At 43.5% G+C, this 20515-nt stretch overlaps 1 protein-coding gene across 1 annotated transcript in view; it reads left to right on the forward strand.

The window, feature by feature from the left end:
* Window positions 1–20515, forward strand: part of MRPL23 (mitochondrial ribosomal protein L23) — a 79829-nt gene that overhangs the window by 24036 nt on the left and 35278 nt on the right. The window contains exon 5 of the mRNA XM_075065095.1: window positions 17406–17473. Coding sequence (XP_074921196.1) covers window positions 17406–17473 — 68 coding nt within the window. The remainder of the gene's footprint in view (window positions 1–17405; window positions 17474–20515) is intronic.

Raw genomic sequence — 20515 nt, forward strand, 5'->3', positions numbered from 1 at the left:
GGTTGGGGACGGGGTATTCAGAGTATAGTCAGGCTGCCAAAAAGCTTTTCACAGGGTCACCCTCAGGGCATGGCTCTTTTTTATTGAAAAATAAAACAGCCTGAAAAACCCCCGAATTGGCAGCAAGATCTTTTTTCTTCCCCCTCTGTTTGTTTGTTGTTCATTTGTCGCTACACAGGAGGTCTGTTTACTTTGTTAGAGGGAACCAGAGATTCAGGAGACACTGCTTTGCATGCAAAGCCTTTATGGAAGGGGCTAGGAGAAGAGGAAGTTACCAACTTTCCAGTTCCTTTGGAACGGAGCTAAAAAATTCCGGGGGGCTCTTTCTTTTGCTTGTTTGCTAAATATGTATTGAGCCTGAGTCTGGTCTGTTTATGCAGACAGAACTGCCATTGGCTTCATGGACTGTCCTGGGCCCACTGTAATTGCTCATGCATGCCATTTTCTATAAAGCTCGTGTGAAAAGCTTAAGAATGGTGAGATCTAGAAGCTGAGATAAAGAACAGTTGCGCCAGATTGCAGTTTTTTCCCACTTGTGGGATCTTCCTGGTTTGCTTTCAACCCACATGTCCAGGCTAGTAACTCTCCCTATCCTTCCAATACGGGCCCTGAAGCTACAGGTGAATTCACCATTCCCTTCACCAATCAGCTCTTCACAAAAAGAAGCTAAATTCAGCATGTTGTTCCAGTGATTAAAGCAAGGGACTAGGGGGCTGTATTCCTGCCTGCCACTGTCTTACTCTGTGATTTTTTGTGAGTTATGTAACTGCTTCGTGGCTCAGTTTCCTATCTGAGGTCAGTACTACATACTGACCTCACAACGGGGCTGGGTGGCTTGATGTTTGCAAAGCAGTGTAAGGTCATCTGACAAAAGGTGCTGTGGAGATACAAAGTAGTAGCAGTAGTTTTGGTCAGCTTGGAAGTCTCAGATGGTTGTGTTAAACCAGTGGTTCTCGGACGTTGTATTGGTGACCCCTTTTGAGCACCAAGCCTCAGAGTGCGACCCTCCCCCTTAGAAATTAAAGACACATCTTTGATATTTAACACTGTTAAATACTAAATTTAAACTCTATTGCTTAAAATGAATTTACCTTTTCTCACTGCTTTTAAATTAAGACTAAAACACATTTCTATCAAATTAAATGTAAGTGGAAAAGTTACTTTTAAGTAGAATTTTATTTTAATACTTGACAGCAATTAATGACGTGAAGCAAGTAGTAACCCTCCGCATGGCTGGGCTCCGCCTGACAACTCCAGTACAGCGGTTGGGGCTCATAGCGTCCTGGACGCCCCAGCTCAGGGCTCACAGCCCCTCTCCTGGTTGTTGTCAGGACTCGCAACCCTGTGTGGTGGCTGGACTCAGGGATCACAGCCCCACTCCTGGCCAGGGTTGGGGTCTGGGCTCGCAGCCCCATGGGGGGTCGGACTTGCGTATCACAGCTCCATGCCTGCCCAGAGCTCACAGCCCTGCTCCTGGCCAGGGTTGGGGTTGGGGCTCGCAGCCCCATGAGGGGTTGGACTCGGGGATCGCAGCCCACACCTGCCAGGAGCTCACAGCCATTCTCCTGGTCAGGGTTGGTGTCGGGGCTCACAGCCCCATGGAGGCTTGGACTCGGGGATCGCAGCTCCGCGCCTTCCCAGAGCTCACAGCCCCGCTCCTGGCCAGGGTTGGGGTTGGGGCTGGGGCTCACAGCCCCGAGGGGGCTTGGAGTCAGGGCTTGCTGCCCTGCGCCTGGCTGGAACTCACAGCCCTGCTTCTGGCCAGGTTTGGGGTTGGGGCTCACTGCCCCATGGGGGGTTGGAGTCAGGGCTCACTGCCCCGCGCCTTCCCAGAGCTCACAGCCCCGCTCCTGGCCAGGGTTGGGGTTGCGGCTCACAGCCCCGTGGGGGCTTGGAGTCAGGGCTTGCTGCCCTGTGCCTGGCTGGAACTCACAGCCCTGCTTCTGGCCAGGGTTGGGGTTGGGGCTCACAGCCCCATGGGGGGTCAGAGTCAGGGCTCACTGCCCCGCGCCTACCCGGAGCTCAGCCCTGCTCCAGACCAGGGTCGGGGCTCACAGCCTGGCGCAGGGGTCGGGGCTCGCAGGTGCTCACTGGGGTCAGGGCTTGCAGCCATGCATCCCTGTCGGGGTTGGGGCTCACAGCCCGGCGCCAGGGTTGGGGTTCGCAGCTCAGGGTCAGGGCTCACCGCCATGCATCCCTGTCGGGGTTGGGGGTCACAGCCCGGCACCAGGGTCAGGGCTCACAGCCACGTGTCCCTGTTAGGGTCAGGACTCAGAGCCCGGTGCAGGGGTCGAAGTCGAGATTCACAGCTGCACGCCCAGGTCAAGGCTCGCAGTCCCGCAGCTTCACACGGGTTGGAGCTCACAGCCTGACGCAGGAGTCAGGGCTCACAACTTGCAGCCACACACTGAGGTCGGTGCTCGCGACCCCCACATAACCGGGTTGCGACCCCCCGAGGGGTCATGACCCCCAGTTTGAGAACCAATGTGTTAAACCATCCTGTTGGACCTTCCTTTCGTCTCTTGTGTGCAGTGTTGTAGCTGCGTTCATCCCAGGATATTAGAGAGACAAGGTGGGTGAGGTAATATATTTTATCAGACCAACAGAAGTCCAATAAAACATATTACCGCACCCAAAGAATTAGAATATAAGGACATAAGAATGGCCATACTGGGTCATACCAATGGCCCATATCACCTAGTATCCTGTCTTCCAACAGTGATCAATGCCAGAGGCTTCAAAGGGAATGAACAGAACAGAGTAATTATCAGGTGATCCATCCTGTTTCCAGACCCAGCATCTGGCAGTCAGAGGCTTAGGGACACCCAGAGCATGGGGTTGCATCTCTGACCATCTTAGCTAATAGCTATTTATAGACCTGTCCTCCATGAATTATCTAGTTCTGTTTTGAACCCAGTTATAGTTTTGGCCTTCACAACATCCCCTGGCAATGAATTTCACTGGTTGACTGTGTGTTGTGTGAAGAAGTACTTCCTTTGCTTGTTTTAAACCTGCAGCCTATTCATTTCATTGAGTGCCCCCTGGTTCTTGTGTTTAGCAAAGGGGCAAATAACTCTTTCTCCACACTATTCATGATTTGATAGACCTTTATCATATCCCCGCTTAGTAGTCTCTTTTCCAAGCTGAACAGTTCCAGTGTTTTTAATCTCTCCTCAAATGGAAGCTGTTCTGTACTCTGTACCTTTTCCATTTCTAATATAGCTTTTATTTTTGGAGGTGGGTGACCAAAATTAAATTCTGAAGGTGGGTCTAGGGAGCAGATAAAATAGGTTAGAGGTAGGGAGAATTTTTTTAGGTTCACAGATGGAAGTATCCCAAGCGGTGGACTCTTCAATTTGACTGGCTTTATTTCGGGTCTAACATGGATATACAGTACACGTAATGTCTATGTCCAGCAAGCTGGACATCAAACGATTGGCTAACAAGTAGCCAGATAGTGAAGAACAATGTCTGCATAGGAACAACTGTGCAATTCAGCTTGTAATAGGTCCTCCATTTTCTGTGATTTTATAGCTTTCTACTAGGGGTGACTGACAGTTGATGGACAGACAGATCAACCACAATCAGTGACGCTCTTTCTCTCCCTCCTCTTGCTTCATTAGGCATGGGTACATTCTTTGGTGCAGTTATCTTGAGTGGTCTGTAGAAGACAGGGAAGTCTTAGAATTAAGGACAGAATTAGTGTTCTTTGCCTCCAGATTTCTTATTTTAACCAACAGAATAATATAGAAATATTATAATGCTATTATATGCATGTAGGGTGCACCCTCACCTGGGATCCTCAGTGCATCTCAGAAAGAAAACAGCAGAATTAGAGGGTGTGTGGAGCATGCAATGAGAATGATTATGTACACAAAACATTTCTCATTGGAAGACTGGGATGGTTTGCCTTAGAAAGGAGATGAACAAGCGGAGGTTGGGAACTCCTGTTCTTGTTTCTAACAGAAGAGTTCAGGGCCATTCAATGAAATTTAAAAAATGGCAAATTCAAAACTGTTAAAAGGAAATAAATACTCTTTCATGCTATGTACAATTAGTCTTTCTAACTCATTTCCACAAGAAAATCTTGAGGCTAAAAGCTTACCATGGTTCAAAAAGGGATGATACAGTTGTATGGAGTGACAGAGTGACAATGGTAAATATTAAAACAACAAGAGTTCTGGAACCAATATAAATCCTCATGTTTCACGTCACAAGCCAACCTCTAGCTACTGGGGTTTAGGAGGGAACTTTCTCTGGGTGCAGGTTATCCCATCATTGCTGAGTTCAGGGTTTCTTGCACCTTCCTTTGAATCCGCTGGTACTGGCCACTGTTTAATGACAGGATACTGCTTTAAATGGACCCCTGGTCTAGCTAGTATGGCAATTCTGATGTTCGTAGCAGTGTATTAAAACAGTGATCTTTCTAGTAATAACATCATTTCTAATAATTTGTTTCCAAACCTTTCAAGACTGGATACTAGCTTCTACATTCTGCCAAGTTGTATGTTGTAAACATCATAACTTCCACTGAAAGAAAGGGTGGTTTAGGGGACTGGGATTCAGGAGAGCGGAGTAAAATTTCCAGCTCTGCCAGAGACTTCCTGTGGGACCTCGGGCAAACCACTTAATCTCTTTCTTTGCCTCAGTTCACCATCTGTAACATGGGGATGGCAATCCTTCCTTGCACCTACACTTTGTCCGCTTGACTTATTTAAATTGTAAGATTCTGGGGGCAGGGACAGGCTCTTGTACAGCTCCTAGACCAATGCGGCTGCCATCTAGGTTGGGGCTTTGACATAGTATTGTAATACAATAATCATCATAATGGTGCACTGAGAAGGAAGTCCTGTGTTCTTGTTCCTTGCTTCACCATTCTTTAAGACCAGTACTGTAACCTGAACATCTTATCCATGGCAACATGCAGGTTAGCATTGGACTTCTCTGTAAAATAGCAGATTATTTTTTCTTTTTATTTTCTATTGCTTTTAATAGCAATAAACAACCTCTACATGGAGCATTTCTTGGCAGTTAATGACCAGCCGGGTGAAGGGCCCTTGTCTTGATTTCAGGCCTGTGGTGAAGATAGTGCAATAGGTCCCCAACTCCTCCAGCCACTCATTAGCTGCCAGGAAGTGCCTGAGACAGAGCTCATTAGCGCGTAAGTAATTCAAGGTTAATCGGCACTACCTCTCCAACTGCTAAATGCCATTCTAGTAAGGGGCATATACTCCCACTCGCCTACAGTCATTTGTTTTCTGTTTAGGCAAATGCTCTGTTTTTCTTGGCCTGTCAAGGGAAGTTATGAAGCATTTTGCACTAGGCGCGGACTCCAGCAGTTCTGCTGTCAAAGGAGATGTGATTTCTCACAGAGCGATACATTAGAACACTGGTAACGTATTTCCCTCACCCTTCCAAGCACATATACCAAAGACAGCTTTCCACAGCTGATGAAAAGCAGCACAGCTCATCCAAAGCTGGCTTATGGCAACTAAGGCTGTGTCTACACTACCACGGTAAGTCGACCGAGGCCACACAATACCAGCTATGTGAATAACAGAGCTGGAGTTGACGTACCGTAGGTTGAGTTATCGTGGAGTCTATACCACGGGGGATTGACGGGAGAAAATCTTACTCTTACCTTACTCTTCTCATCGGGGGTAGAGTACAGGGGGCGACCGGAGAGCGATCTGCCCTCAACTTGGACGGTCTTTACTAGACCCGCTAAATCGACCACTGGCAGATCCATCTCAGAGCGTCAGTCCCGGCTGTAGTGTAGACCTGCCCACATTCGGAATTTTAACAGAGCAGTGCATTTGAATGTTTGTGGCCACTTCAACCTCAAATCACTACTGCAATTGAAAAATCACGAGCCAAGCCCCAGAAATCATGAGTTGGGCTTAAAGATGAGATTTAAAAAATAAAATAAAATGGGGGTTCTTTTTAATTTGCCTTCTGGTGTTTGAGCTTTTAGGGTTCACATTTTCAAACTTTTCTCTGCAACCAGAAGGGGAAAAAACTTACTTTAAAAAAAATGTAAGCTGAGACACTGACGTGCTGAGGCTTTGAGGAAGAACACCAAATATCATCAGCTTCTCAATAGGATCATGAGTGTTAGTAGCACTGGGCCTCCTTTTGATCAGATTGCTCTGGAGAAGAGCTTTTCTGTGGATCAGTAAAGCTGTCCGAAGTGGTGGCAGCTGGTAAGGTTGGGTTATATTGCTTCCCCTCTCTGGTTCCCCATCTCCTTTCTTTCCTTGAACAATCAGCCACCAACAGCACAATCATTTGTGGCAGCAGTTTCCTTTCTTTTCTTCCATCTCTCCAGCAGCACAATGGAAAAAGCAGCAGGGTGCAGGTGGGAAGAAGGGAATGGGGGAGAGAGAGCTCAGTGATTTGAGCATTGGCCTGCCAAACCCAGGGTTGTGAGTTCAGTCCTTGAGGGGACCATTTGGGGATTGGTCCTGCTTTGAGCAGGGGGTTGGACTAGATGATCCCTTCCAACCGTCAAAAGCTATGCTTCAGTACAGTGGCCCCGTAAGTGCAGCCTGCATAGGCCAAGGCTGTTAGGTCTAAGAGAGTTCCTCTTTCTACTGAAAATATAGAGCAGGGCTGAGACCAGAGCCTGCTCACTGGCTGCCTTCTCAGGCCTCCATGTGGTTGAAGAAAATTTGCCCCAATGAGTTTGAGCAGCAGCCTCAGGGCTGAGCCATGCCCCAAACTCAGCAGCAGCAGCAGCAGCGGCCCAAGTTGGGGAAGCTGAGGGAGTGAGGAGTGGGCCAGCCTGAGACTGTCAAGGAGCAGTAGGTAGGCTGATCTGTCAGATAGAGAAAATGGGTGGACCAGAGCTTGTGGTCCAGGGAGGAGAGTGGAAGGAGGAAAGGGGCAGTATGGGGGTGAGGGGAGCCTTTGATCAAGAGAATGAAAGAGTCTGCTAGCTCACTTGGAGAGGAGCAGTGGGGATACAGCTGAGGAGATAATGGGTAGAAGGGTCACAGAATTTATTTAACGGGGGGAGAACAGCCCCAAATTCTGTGGATGAGTGAGTGAGAGTGATTTTATCTGGAAGACCAGACATGACCTTGTGTATGTGTGTGTCTATGGGCTGTGTGTGTAAGTAATCATTAGCCCTCTCATTTATTTTGGACACCACTGGCTGGAAGTCAGGATGCTTGAAGGTAATCTTAACTCCTCTACAATAAAACAGAGGGGGATCTTCTGAAGGATCTCAGAAGGCAGACCCAGCATTCCCACACACAAGTGAATCCCAAAGCAACAGCCATGCAACACAGGGAAATGGCCTGTTTTACATTTGTATTTCATTCACCTCCCATATGGGATCATTTTCCCTTTTCTTTATTTTTTTTTAATAGTGCTTTTCCTAGTCATAATAATCATGGTGTTTTTTTTTTTTTACACAGCTGGCTTTGATTGGTTTCAGTTCTGCAGTTGCTACTTGTGACTAAGGAAAGGAGCAAAAGTTCTTTTAGTTTTGTGTGCGAGGCAGACGGGTGTTTGTTTGAGGGGCGGGAGGCAAAGTCGACCTGGCCAGCAAACTCTTTGTTAAAGCCTCGGATCAGCCTTTTGTGCATTTGGGCTTGTTGGTCAAATTGTGGCTCGTGGGACAAATTCTCATCCAAGTATCATGCCTGGAAAAAATAATACACCAGTGATTCTGCACACTCCCCAACTTCCCCTTAGTTTATAGATTGATCTTCAAAAGTTATAAACAAGGGTGACAGTCTGACTACCTGTAGGCACCCTGTGTGCCCAGACTGTGGAAGCAGATGGCAACAGTGCATCTGTGTTGTGGAATGGCAGAGATAATATGCAAGAGTGGAGGATGAATCAAGTCTCTGTTTCTATATTTGTAACACTGGCATTAGTCTTCAAGAAGCAGTAATCCCAGGCAGCCACGTCTCTACCATCCAACTGCATACTTTACATAATACAGCCACGGGATGATGCATAATTTCCCTGTGGAACTCACTGTCACGAGCAACTGTTCAGGCCAAAATGTGCATATGAATAAAAACATCCACAGTAACACTAGCAGGGATAAAAAAAAAATGTAAGGGAAGCTAAGTGCCATGCTTCAGGGCATAAATCAAACACTATATGCATGGGTATAGAAAGAAACTTCCCATAAGGGCATGTAATTGTTCACTGTGGGGTTTCTTGCATGTTCCTCTGAAACAGCTGCTTCTAGTCACTGTCCGAACTGGGCTAATCTGCTCTGGCTAGTCTGATGTTCCAAGAATTATCCGGCAGGAAGAGACACAGTTATTGTGCAAGGCTGAAAGAAAGTAAATGTTTACAGGGACAATGCACAGTTCAGCTTGTTACGTGTTCCTGGGCAATGAAAGAACAGAAATGAAAGCATAATTAAAACAGGTCCCAAGTCTCAATGTGTATCTTGGCTTTATGCTTAGCCTTGTTGGAAGGCTGCCTCTGCCTTTCTCAGACCCCAGGCTGAACAGGGACCACTGGACCATTAGATCTATGTCAATCTCTTTCCAGTTATTCAAATCATGTTGTCCTTCTGAGAACTGCAAAACCCTTCCAGCAAACAGTTTTATAGCTTGTGATAGATTCAGATGCTTAACATGGCCCCTGGCCTAGAGGCAAGAGAAGTGAGAATCTCACAGCCTCTTCAGGAAACTCTTTATATCATTTCTTAGCATTTCACTGGTAGGTGAATGATGGTTCATTTGATTTTAAGGAACAAAAGTGATTTTTTGAAAGGTGTCTCCCATGAATGGCATTGATTTGTTGTAGCTACAGTTAGACACCAGAGTGATAAGCACCTTTCAAATAACTGCGGGCCATGTTATCACAGCCCTTACTTGGCTGCACAGGGGGTTAAAAATGAGTAAAGCCTCCTTGCTCTGCTGCTCAGATTGCAACTCTCTTTGGCCATAGTGGGAGAGAGCAGGGGCCTCTAGCCAGGCAGAATAGCTGATGGCAAAGGGGTGGGTGCACGGGAGTGAACTAACATATCCCACCCCATGAGTAAGGGGAAGCAGGGAGAATTGTGACTCACAGAGTGGTGTCTGAGGCGCAGTCCCTCCTGACGACACTCCTGGGTCTGTGTGGTTTGCTCAGGGCTGTGCTTACAGTTGCAACCTGGCCCTAACAGAGATAGCAACCATGTCACGTCTGGGAGCCTTACACTTGGCAAGGATGAGGCATCTGAAGCAATTGCTAGCCCACACAGCAAGCAGTTGTAGCTTGTAGTCAGGAGGACCTCAGTATGGCATCTAACCTCTGTGATTTCTAACCCACATTCCAGGGGCTTTGGCTCATCACTGACTCTTAGGAAACAGCATCCACTACTGAATCACCAACACCACTTCTCGAGTGGCCACCCATTCAGGTACTGATGGTGTTTGTTTGTTTTCTTATTTATTTTGATTTATATAATAACTAAAAAAGATGCCTATCCAATAATCTACTTGCCCTGGCACACCCTTAATAATATAAGGAAATCCCAGTAGCATTACAGTGATGAGTTCGACAGGAGGAGAGCAAGACAGCCCTTTATTGCAACTTTTTTCCTCACCTTTGTCGCTTTTGGAAGCATTCCCTCAGCCTTCTCCAAAAACCCAATCAACCAGATTTGATCTGTTGCTTAGCTTGTAAGGGTTAACAGGCTCCTGGCACAAAGTTGGTATGGCTGCAGGAGAGCGGGCGATGGTTATGTTTAAGACATGATAACCCCTGCCTCTCATCTTTTATAGTCATGTAGTCTGAAGCACTGAGCATATTACGGAGAAGCAGTAACTTTTCCATAGCTCACATTGCAACTTTCTTTCATACTGAAGTTCCCGCTAACCTGAGCTTGGAAAAATTTGGTTTGGTTCGGCATTTGCTAGATATACACTGAAGGCAAGTGACCATGGTTCTGCAAAGTCTGAAGAAAATGTGTCAATGCGTTTTGAGTCACAGGTCATTAAAAATGACTGTGATTTGAAAATTTGACATTTGCATCATGTTTCTTTGTGTTCCTCTAGCTCGAAAAACAAATGATTATTACCCCTTCAAACTTTCCACATAGTTAAATCTCCTTTATTACTTGTGTACTGGCCATAGTTGAAGAAAATATGATGTAGCTAAGCAAATTATTAACAGTTTTTGTTGTGGGTCATGTTAGGGTCCAATCCAGCTTCCAGTGAACTACAATAAATAGTAGTTCGGGCCTGTTCCTATTCTCATGGATGTCAATGAGAGGCTTTTTCTTTTATTTGCTGATAACTTCAATGGGAGCAGGATAGGGCAGTACATGTATGTGTGAGGAGATTTCTCTAGCTAGGAGCTGTCAGTGATCTTGCTAGAAAGCGATCTCCCTTTTAAGCTTTCTCAGGTAGTAGGGAGGGACGTGTTGTGGAGCAGCAAGAGCCATGGTTGTAGTCCTGATTCCAGTAGGTGTTGTTTTATTATGGAAAAATGATAGCCTTGCTGTAAAGTTGCAACCACGAGCCTCTTGATTTTGATTGATTTGTAAATTCTTATGCTTTCAAAATTCTTGGAGCTAACTCTCATTAACAATTAGACCATTCCCTGAAAAATGCTGATGTAATGAAGTACGTACTACTAGAGATTAAAAGATTTATTCAGTTGTTCCTTTTTGAAACTTTTGCAAGTGTCTAACATTTTACGTTCCTCTAGCTGCCAACAAAATCATATTACACCACACAGTTTGCAACATTAGGCACATTTGGACACTGGCTCACACAAGAGGCAGTTTTCACGGGCCAGAATTGTAAAAATAGTATAGAAATTGCCATGTTTTGAAAACCAGACCCAGTTCAATGAAGCAGCTGGACATACTAACAGTTACTTCAGAAGGCCTGGAGCGCAGCTAGGCACAAAACCTTAATCTCTGAGGAGGTGGGAGACCCAAGTCCTAGTCATTAGGCCACAGCACCTTTTGTACCTGTTGGTTCAAAACCCTCTATTTAGTTAGGCCATGTGTAAAAAGGGGATAATAACGTGTTGCCACCTCTATAAAGTGCATTGAGGGCAGCACATGAGAATGCGTTAGGTAAGTGGCAGTAACTAAGGAACAGTGAGGCTCAATAGTTTGATCATAATGGGTTGCAGACTGGCTACGGAGTTAATAGAACTGGGCTCTAGTCCTGCATCTGATTCTTAATTTGCCATGATACTTTAGCACTTTTGCCAACATTTGTAAGTTCACAGATTTTTAAGTTTAGAAGGAGCCATAAGATCATCTTGCCTGACCACCAGTATAACACAGGCCATAGAATTCCATCCAGTTACTCCTGTAGTGACCCCAGTAACTGATATTAGGAGGGAAGGGATGCTGTGCTGCAGATGCTTAAGTTACTAAGCCATATTGTGAATGTGTATCTTGTCTATTGTGCACTGAATGAGGCTGGGTGCCGCTGGAAGTGTTAGTAGCTTGGTTAGTGCCACAAACTCTTTAAATTTAATATGCTGGTGTCCTCTAAGGTTCCGATTGGGGAAAGATACTATGACAGCTGGTGACCAGCATATCCTGTTCGTTTAGAAATACAAAACAAAACCTATGGGCGAGATTCTCAGCTGCGTAAATTGGTGTAACTCCTTTGTTGTCAATGGAAATTTGTTGATTTACACTAGCTGAGAATCTGGGCCCATTTTCTTTTTAAAAGAAGGGAGCAGGGGATGGGAAAGGGTTCAATAGCAATAGAAAAAAAACAAACACTGCACCTTTTTGCCAGAAAGGAGGGATTCTAGTTCCCCATTATTAGAATGTATTACAGTGCCTTTCTCTTGAGAGAAGCCTTCTCAAGATACCTAGATAGAGCACATAATTCACCCGCATTAGAACATGAACTCCTATACCACCTACCCATGTCTTCCTGCTCAAGCTTATTCTAATGTAGCAACAAAGAAAAAGGTTAAGCCATTGCTATATAACCATTCAGTACTGTGGGGTAATCCAGCCTCATTAAATGCAGGCAAACCGATGGTGCAGAAGCAATTGATAGAAAAGGGTGATGTTAGCCTTGTCGCATCCAATCCACTACGGATACTTTTAAGTCATTGCCGCAATAATTTGGCTGCAGTTTTGGCAGCACCTACAAATTAACCACAAAAATTGGCAACACCACACATTTATGAGCCAATCCGTTTGGCCTCAGTGCAGTAGTAGCTCTGGAATCAACTAACTAATTAAAATTTTTTTTAAAAAATGGACAGCATACCAGACCCATTGCATGAATATATACCTATTGACCTTCCACTGGAAAAAGTATGGAGAACCCTTCAACATAAATTGAGTCAGGATTCAAGGATCCCAGGAACAGTGGAACAAAATAGAGCATGATACAGAAAAAGCATGAACTGAGCTCTCCTCTTTAACTAATTCACCAGCAGATTATTTTTCACATGACTTGGACCTTTACAGTCCAGGTAGGCATTAAAGAAACATACAGGTATTGGAAATCTGGAGGATTCCTTAACTCTCTGTCATATCTACTGAAGCTGTTAAAAAAATAAAATAAAAGGTGCACTTAGTATCAGGGACTTCTTTTGATCCTGCCAAATTGTTTATATTGGTACCTACTAACCAAAAGCTTACTCTTAATGATTCATGGGAACATTGGTTCTGATGGGCCTTGTTGGCAGTGAAACATCAAATCGTACAACACCAGAAATGACCTACATCTCCCAGCATATAGAACTGGAGTTGAGTGACATGGTAGCTCTGGGAAGAGTACAAGCAAAAGAAGGGAAGAGCTCTTCAAATTTGATGACAATTGGGGCCAGATCCTCAGTAATTAGTGTCATTTGAGCTATGCTGATTTACACCAGCTGAGGAGCTGTCCTGATGTCTTTATTTTTAGAGTTGGTTGGTTGACCTAACTGTGGAGTGGCAATATATATAGGACACTTTATTGGTGGACCTAGTGTAGCAGTGCTGAAAACAGTTCTAGACTAATGTCATGATTGCATGTGGACAACTTTTTTACTCTTCGTGATATTTCTTATGTCTGACCTGCTTTGTCTACAATGTCATCTTTCTCTTGTTTCCTATGGCTTGTTTGATGTTTCTCTGGTGCTTTTTCTCCAAGTGTTCTTACAGTACGAAAGGAATGTACAAATGTCAAACATTGGTGTAAAGTCTGATGAACTTGGTTATCTTTTTCCTTACTTCATTGTGAATTCTATAGTGCTCTTCGTTTTCCTCTGTACAATAAAAATATTTAATTGAAAAAGAAATCGTATAAAAACCCTGTCAGCCTAAAAACATTCATTTCCTTGAGTTCTGGTTCTTATAAAGTTGTGTGCCTTCAGCCAGGGCATAAAAGATGATGTATCTCTTTTGAAGAGGCAGATAAGACAGAAAACAGAGGAGTCTAGTTTCCCTCTGATTCACGTACAGAAAGGAGCACGAGGTTACTAGTGATGTCATTCCTGCGTTTATGACCTACGGTTCCAGCTATTTTCTTGATTTTGAAGTAGACATACCATTTCATAAACTCAATAAAACAAGCTAAGGAGTGTGTTATGGAGTGATTACTTCTTCTTTCTGTTGGCTGCAGTTACTGGAGCTTTGGCCATGTGCGTTGTTAGGCTGCTTCAGTACAACTAGATTCATAAATATTGTATACAAAAACAAGTGTAATGACCCCCCTAGACTGGTGGGCTGTAGGGACTGTCTCTGGGACCTCCAGATCCAAAAGCATGAGTCTACAAAGCCTGAGCTAAAAGACTAGCTATGTTAATTGAAGGCAGATTCAGATTTATAAACTTCTTTATGTGGTCCAGCTATTATGGGGGAAAGAGGGGAGTGAGGTAGGGCAAAGACACACTTGGCCATTGAGTTACATATACCCTTTAGCCGGGAAGCTTGTCCTAAACATCAGAGGTTCACGGCAGTTTGAATCATCATTTCTAACAGTACCTCTAGATGGGTTCCATAATTAGGGATTGAACCCCTGACCTAGAGCACATGGGCTTCTACTATTGAGCGGCAGGGTATATCCTCACAAATCTTGTTATATGGTTCATCTGTAACAGAGGTAGTATGGGTTGAGATGACAAAGACACACTCTGCCCTGTGTGTTGTTGCACAAGAGTGATCTGTGGTTCCAACATCACATTCCATCTGATCCTATCCTTTTTAGCATTTTGCTTGTGCTTCAGAAAATACCATCCATTTTAGAGTTACTTCAGAAAACACAGCACAATTTGCTGGAGATATGACAATGAGGAGAGAACATCATCCAGCCCTGCTGTTATGGAAATCTAGCTTTTACCTTTTTGACCTTTGCAGGAGAACACAGCACAAAACATCCACAGTAACTTCCCAAGATGGCTAAGAAAGTCAAATGACAGTAGTTTACTGATAGCGGCTTTCTTTATTCCACTGAGAATATTATGAGAGTAAAAGCATCATTGTCCATTTTTAAATGATGCTAAAGGCCAATGTTGTTACATAGTAGGTACCGGGTATCCTACGATGTGCTGAAAACATCATGCCTGGAGCTTGTCTTTCAAAGGAAGGAATCATTTGGATCTCATTTCAGTTTGTTATGGAAGTGGAACAGAAGTGTTTCTGAAGATTCAGAGTTTGAGAAGGGCTGTATATTTGCAGCAGCAGGTACACCAAGTTAGTTGAATATGGAGATATATTGCCAACCAAATTACTTGGTACTGAAGCATGACTTATTGGTCTGTGATTCTAAGATCGCACCTGCCATCTTCTTTAAAAAAATAGGCACAATCTCTGCTACCCTCCATCCCTCTTGTAAATTAGCTGATTTTAGTGCTGTTGTTTATTTCTGTTAGCATCTCAACCACTTCATTGTTAAGCTCCTTCAGAGCTCATGGATGTCTTGTTGCTCTTTTTAGTTATCAGTTTGTTTCAGCACCTCTTCTTTTGACAACTCGATCCCTGACAGTACTTCAGCCTTATTACTTAAAAAAAAAGTGTTGCTCTTCCTAGCATCTACTGTGGTGGACAATGCAAAGACATCATTTAGACTCTCAGCATAGTCCTGAACTTGGTAGTCTAGCAGCCTTGCCTGATTCTTTTGCAACGTCCATGCTTCCGCCATACTTGCAGAATTTCTTATTATTTGTTTGTATTGCTGCTTGTTCTTCAAAATCCCTCTTAGCCTTCCTACTTTCCTTCTTACATATTTCTTGTCATAGTTTATATTTCTTTGTATTGGCTTCGGTAGGGCTGGATTTTTGATCTGAAAGACACCTCTGTCTCAAAACAGAAAAAGCCTCTTCAACCTTTCCATTTAGCCGTACTGATTTACTTCTTCACCTCCTATCTCCTTTTTTATTTAGGGTTAAGCATTCTTTTTGTGACCATGTTGGTATGGAGGCTGCTGACACATACTATAAATCTAAGAACACTGAACAAGACCCCCAGAGAGAATGCCATCATGAGATATTTCAAATGATGTGAAAATACCTGGAATCCACCTAAAATAAAATTAATTGTTTCAGCTTTTGAGGGCAGATTCACCAAAGCAGTGGAACGGGTTGTCCAATTAAGCTGAGTTTATGGAGGCTTTGCATCACTAAACGACACAAAACACCTAAACTGCTGGTAAATCTACCCCTAAATGTGCAGTTGACTTATTGGTTTAGAGGGCTGTTAGTGAGACTGGTGCCATGTGATGTGGAGGAAGAGCCCAGTGCTTGAGTCCCAATGTCTCTGTGCTTTAAGGGCTTTCTCAATGCTCCTGCCAGAGATCCCCCAGCAGTACTGCCTCAGTGCACGGTGGAGCCAAAGCAGCAGTGGCATGGGGAGCCTTTAAAGCACAGATAGGCACTCTGGCCTGTAGCAATGGAATCCTTTAAAAACAAGTGCAACAGGGTAGTTGACTCCTTAAATGGGCCCAGTGCGCCTGTTCCAGTCCAGGTGTGCCGTAGTTTGGTGTAATGAGGCATCTGGGGGGTCCTGAGGGAGTTATAAATGAGGGACCGCCAAAAGGGAATGCAGAACCCAGAGTCCAGAGTCGAGGGGTCTGAAGAAGTAGAGAGCTCAGAGAAAGAGCAGAGCTGGGCTGAGAGCTTCAGGGAGGGGAGCAGTTAAAGTTCTCTAGTTAACCACAGGAGCCAGATCAGCCTGATGACAGCAGAAGGCAGGTGGTGGATCACCCACAAACTTCTTCAGGCCAGAGAGGGTTGAAGGCTGAAAGCAGCAGAGAGAGATGTGTGCTGGCTCTCTGATCTCCTTCAGAATTAAGGTTGATTTGAGTTTTGAACTGAAAGCATGGATTCAACCTCTGGTAATTATGAAAAATACAATGTATCCTACTCAAAATTACAGCAACACTGTGAGTATCAAATTATCATTGTTGTGTGGGAATTTATGAGTAGATTTATTTATTAGTTTTGGAATTAAAATTGATGGGAATGTTTAACATTTTTGCATCCTGTGTTGACTTTTTACTTTTGTTTTGTTTTTGTTGTTGTTGACCTCTAATGATCTCAGTAACCGAATGACGTAGACTGAAGGCTTCCTATGTAGTTAAAACTCACTGAAATCTTATGCATGAACATAAACTACATTTGAATAATTATTTTTTAGAATTTAATGATGTTTTTCCCCATTATTCTTCAGAACTAAATTTTCTTCTTCAGTGGAAACCAACTCTGTTCTTTAGTGACACCATACAAAAACCATACAGTTTTCATTATGGCATGTTAGTGGTTGTGGGCCCAGATTAGACTAAACTAACTCTTAAAGATATATTCATTTTTTTTCCTCCAACTCCCTGCCCCACCCTACCCCTAGGCATTAGTGGTGGACAGAAATAAGGTTGTTTGGGTGCCTGAACTATGCACTTCCATACCTTAACATTTTTGGATTTCTTTTAAGTTGAATCCTAAACCCTAAATTTCATGAGTTTCTAACTCTTGGATCTGGAATAATTACAACAGTGCTATAATGTATTTTACCCAGATTACTGATATGCATTCTTAACCTTAACTCCATTTTAATGTGGTGTTTTTTTTGGATAGTATATTATGGTAACTTGTACTTAATGGCTTAACTGTTATTATTTTGTGAACCAATTTATGTGAGATACTGAGGCAAAGTCGAGAGTAGCCTCCTCTCTTATACTCTACAACTACCGGTTCCAAGAAGCAATTGTTTACAGATGCAGTTTCTTGATATCTTGAACCTTGCCCTATTGTACCGTTTGACCACTTTCTGGGCCTTATTCAAAGCTCATTGAATTCAGTGGTAAGACTCTCATTGACTGCAATGGGCTTTGGTTAAGGACCGATACAAAGGTAGCATTTTCATTCTGATTGCAGCTTTGCAAACTCACTCTGCTGAAAATAAAGTTCAAAGGGAAGGGAGAGTCTTCACTTCCTAGGGCAGACTCAGCTGCTAATAACCTTTCATCTGACCCTCCCTCTAGGTTGAAGTTTGTGTGCAAAGAAGTTGTGACCAGCAAGGGGTGGCTTCTGTTGGAACCTGGAAACACAAGTTAGTCTGTATCTATTCCCATTGTACACTTGACTATTGGAGTGTGGTGTGGTAGATAACATAAACTCCATGAAAACTGTTTAGGGCTGTTTAATCTATGAATATTTGTGGGCTTGATTCTACAGCCAATCATACTGAAAAGTGAACTGTTAGGCTGGGGGGAGGTTACTAGCGGAGTTGCTCAGAGATCAGTCTTGGGACCAATGTTATTTAACATTTTTATTACTGACTTTGACACAAGAAGTAGGTGTGTGTGAATAAAATTTGCAGCTAACACAAAGTTGGGAGGTATTGCCAATATGGAGGAGGACCGGATTATCAAACAAGAAAATCTGGACAACCTTGTCAACTGGAGTAATAGAAATGGGATGAAATTTAATAGTGCAAAGTGCAAGGTCATGCATGTAGAGACTAACAACAAGAATTTTTGTAATAAATTGGGGACATATTAGTTGGAAGTGACAGAGGAGGAGAAAGACCTGAGTATATTGGTTGATCACAGGATTACTATGAGCTGTCAATGTGATGTGTCCATGATAAAGGCTAATGCAGTCTTAGGATGCATCAGGTGCAGTATTTCCAATACAGACAGGGAAGTGTTAGTATCATTATACAAGGCACTGGGGAGACCTCATCTGGAATACTGTGTGCAATTCTTTTCTCTCATGTTTAAGAAAGATGAATTCAAACTGGAACAGGCAGAGAGAAGGGCTACTAGGATGATCCAAGCAATGGAAAACCCATCTTATGAGAGGAGACTCAAAGAATTTGACTTGATTAACCTAACCAAGAGAAGGCTGAGGGGAGATATGGTTGCTCTCTATAACTACCTCAGAGGGATAAATACTGGGGAGAGAGAGAAGTTATTTAAGTTAGGTGCCAGTGTAGATGCAAGAACAAATGGATATAAACTGGCCATCAAGTTTAGGCTTGAAATTAGGTGAAGATTTCTAACCATCAGAGGAATGAAGTTCTGTAACAGCCCTCCAAGAGGGGCTGTGGAAGCAAAAAACCTAACTGGCTTCAGGACTGGGCTTGATAAATTTATAGATGGGATGGGATGATGGGACTGCCTACAATGGCATGTAGCCAGTCTGTGACTGCTAGCAGCAAATATTTCCAATGGCTGGTGTGTCATAAACAGAGAGTTAAGGGTTAATATTCATTTACCTGTAATGGGTTAACAAACAGTGAACCTGGAACACCTGACCAGAGGACCAATCAGGAGACAAGATACTTTCAAATCTGGGTGGAGGGAAGCTTGGGTGTGTGTTCTTTGTTCTTTGTCTGTGTTCTCTCTGGGTTCTGAGAGGGACCAGACATGTAAGCAGATTCCTCCAATCTTTCTGAAAAAATCTCTTCTGTTCTAATTTTAGTAAGTATCAGGATTGATTGTTTTCTTTATTTGCAAATGTGTAGTTTGCTGGAAGTATTTTAATTTGCATTTGTGCTGGGGGGGAGGTTTTCTCTCTAGTGTCTATAAGCTGAAAGACTCTGTAATATTCCCAACCATCAAAGTACTTAGCTACCATTTTTCTTTTTTCTATTTATGTGCGTCTTTATATTACAAAAAAATCAAGCTACTAACATTAAAAATGATCTACTGTTACCAAAAAAAGTACTGAAGCATAACACAGAATAATAAATTATTAGTCTTTGAAGCTTAAAGCCAAGTTTAACAGATATCTATGCTTTGTTACACTGGACAGGATAACCCAGGGAGGAAAAGCCTGGGGTGGGGGGAGAAGGGGGAGAAAAAACCTGATTTCTCTGTGTTGTGATTCAAGGAGTTTGAATCACGGTGATCTCCTGGTGTACCCAGGGTGGAAAAGATCTGGGAGGAAGAAAGGAGGGGGAAGGGAAATGGTTTATTCCCCTTTGTTGTGAGACTCAAGGAATTTGGGTCTTGGGGTCCCCAGGGAAGGTTTTTGGGGGCACCAGAGTGCCCCAAAACACTATACTTTTGGGTGGTGGCAGCTATCAGATCTAAGCTGATAATTAAGCTTAGAGGAATTCGTGTTGATACCCCATTTTTTTGGACTCTAAGATTCAGAGTGAGGAGTTATGCCATGACATGGTGATAGGACACTAGATGGAGAGGGCTGTGAGTTAATACAGAGAATTCTTTCCTAAGTGTCTGGCTGCTGGGTCTTGCTCACATGCTCAGAATCTGTCTAATTGCCATATTTTGGGTCGGGATGGAATTCCCCCCAGGGTCAGCTTGGCAGAGACCCTGGTTTTATTTTGGCTTCCTCTGCAGCATGGGGCATGGGTCATTTCCAGGTTTAAACTAGTATATGTGGGAGATTCTCTGTAACTCAAAGTCTTGAATCATGATTTGAGGACTTCAGTAACTCAGCCAGAGGTTATGGGTCTATTACAGGAGTCGGAGTGGGGACCTGAAGTTCTGTGGCCTGCAGTGTGCCGGAGGTCAGACTAGATGATCATGATGGTCCCTTCTGACCTTAAAGTCTATGAGTCTATTTGCACCAAGGCCTCTTTACACCATTGTGACAGTGTAAAGGGGCTTTAAGGTGAGTAGCTTTTGCCAGACTTATGCAAAGGAGCCTTAATGTAAATGAAAATCAGTCTCTTGTCTTTTTTTAAATACATCGTTTATTGTTATTTGTTTGTATTATTGTTGCATCTAGGATCCCAAGTCATGGACCAAGACCCCATTGTGCTAGGTACCGTACAAACACAGAACAAAAAGAGAGAGCCTGCCCCAAAGATACATGTAAATGTAGGGTTCAGTTGTACCCCCTAATCATGAGTATTTCCTTCTGTTATTTCCCTGTCTTACTGCATCTCTTTCTTGCATTTACTCTTTTTAAAAAAATTATAATATTTTTGTGATCTAGAGGGTTTTTCTTTTTAGAAGACAGCTTCCAGGATAATTCACTTTCCTAGACAAACAAAACTCTGCTTCAGATTAACACACACATGAGAGAAAGAAAATTCTACTGAAGGAAAAAGCATACTTGGCTAGGGTTCCCCTCTGCATTTTGAGATGTACAGTATTTTGTTATTCTTAGATGGTCT

The sequence above is a fragment of the Chelonoidis abingdonii genome, chromosome 4 (assembly GCF_003597395.2).
Source record: "Chelonoidis abingdonii isolate Lonesome George chromosome 4, CheloAbing_2.0, whole genome shotgun sequence".
NCBI lineage: Eukaryota > Metazoa > Chordata > Testudines > Testudinidae > Chelonoidis > Chelonoidis abingdonii.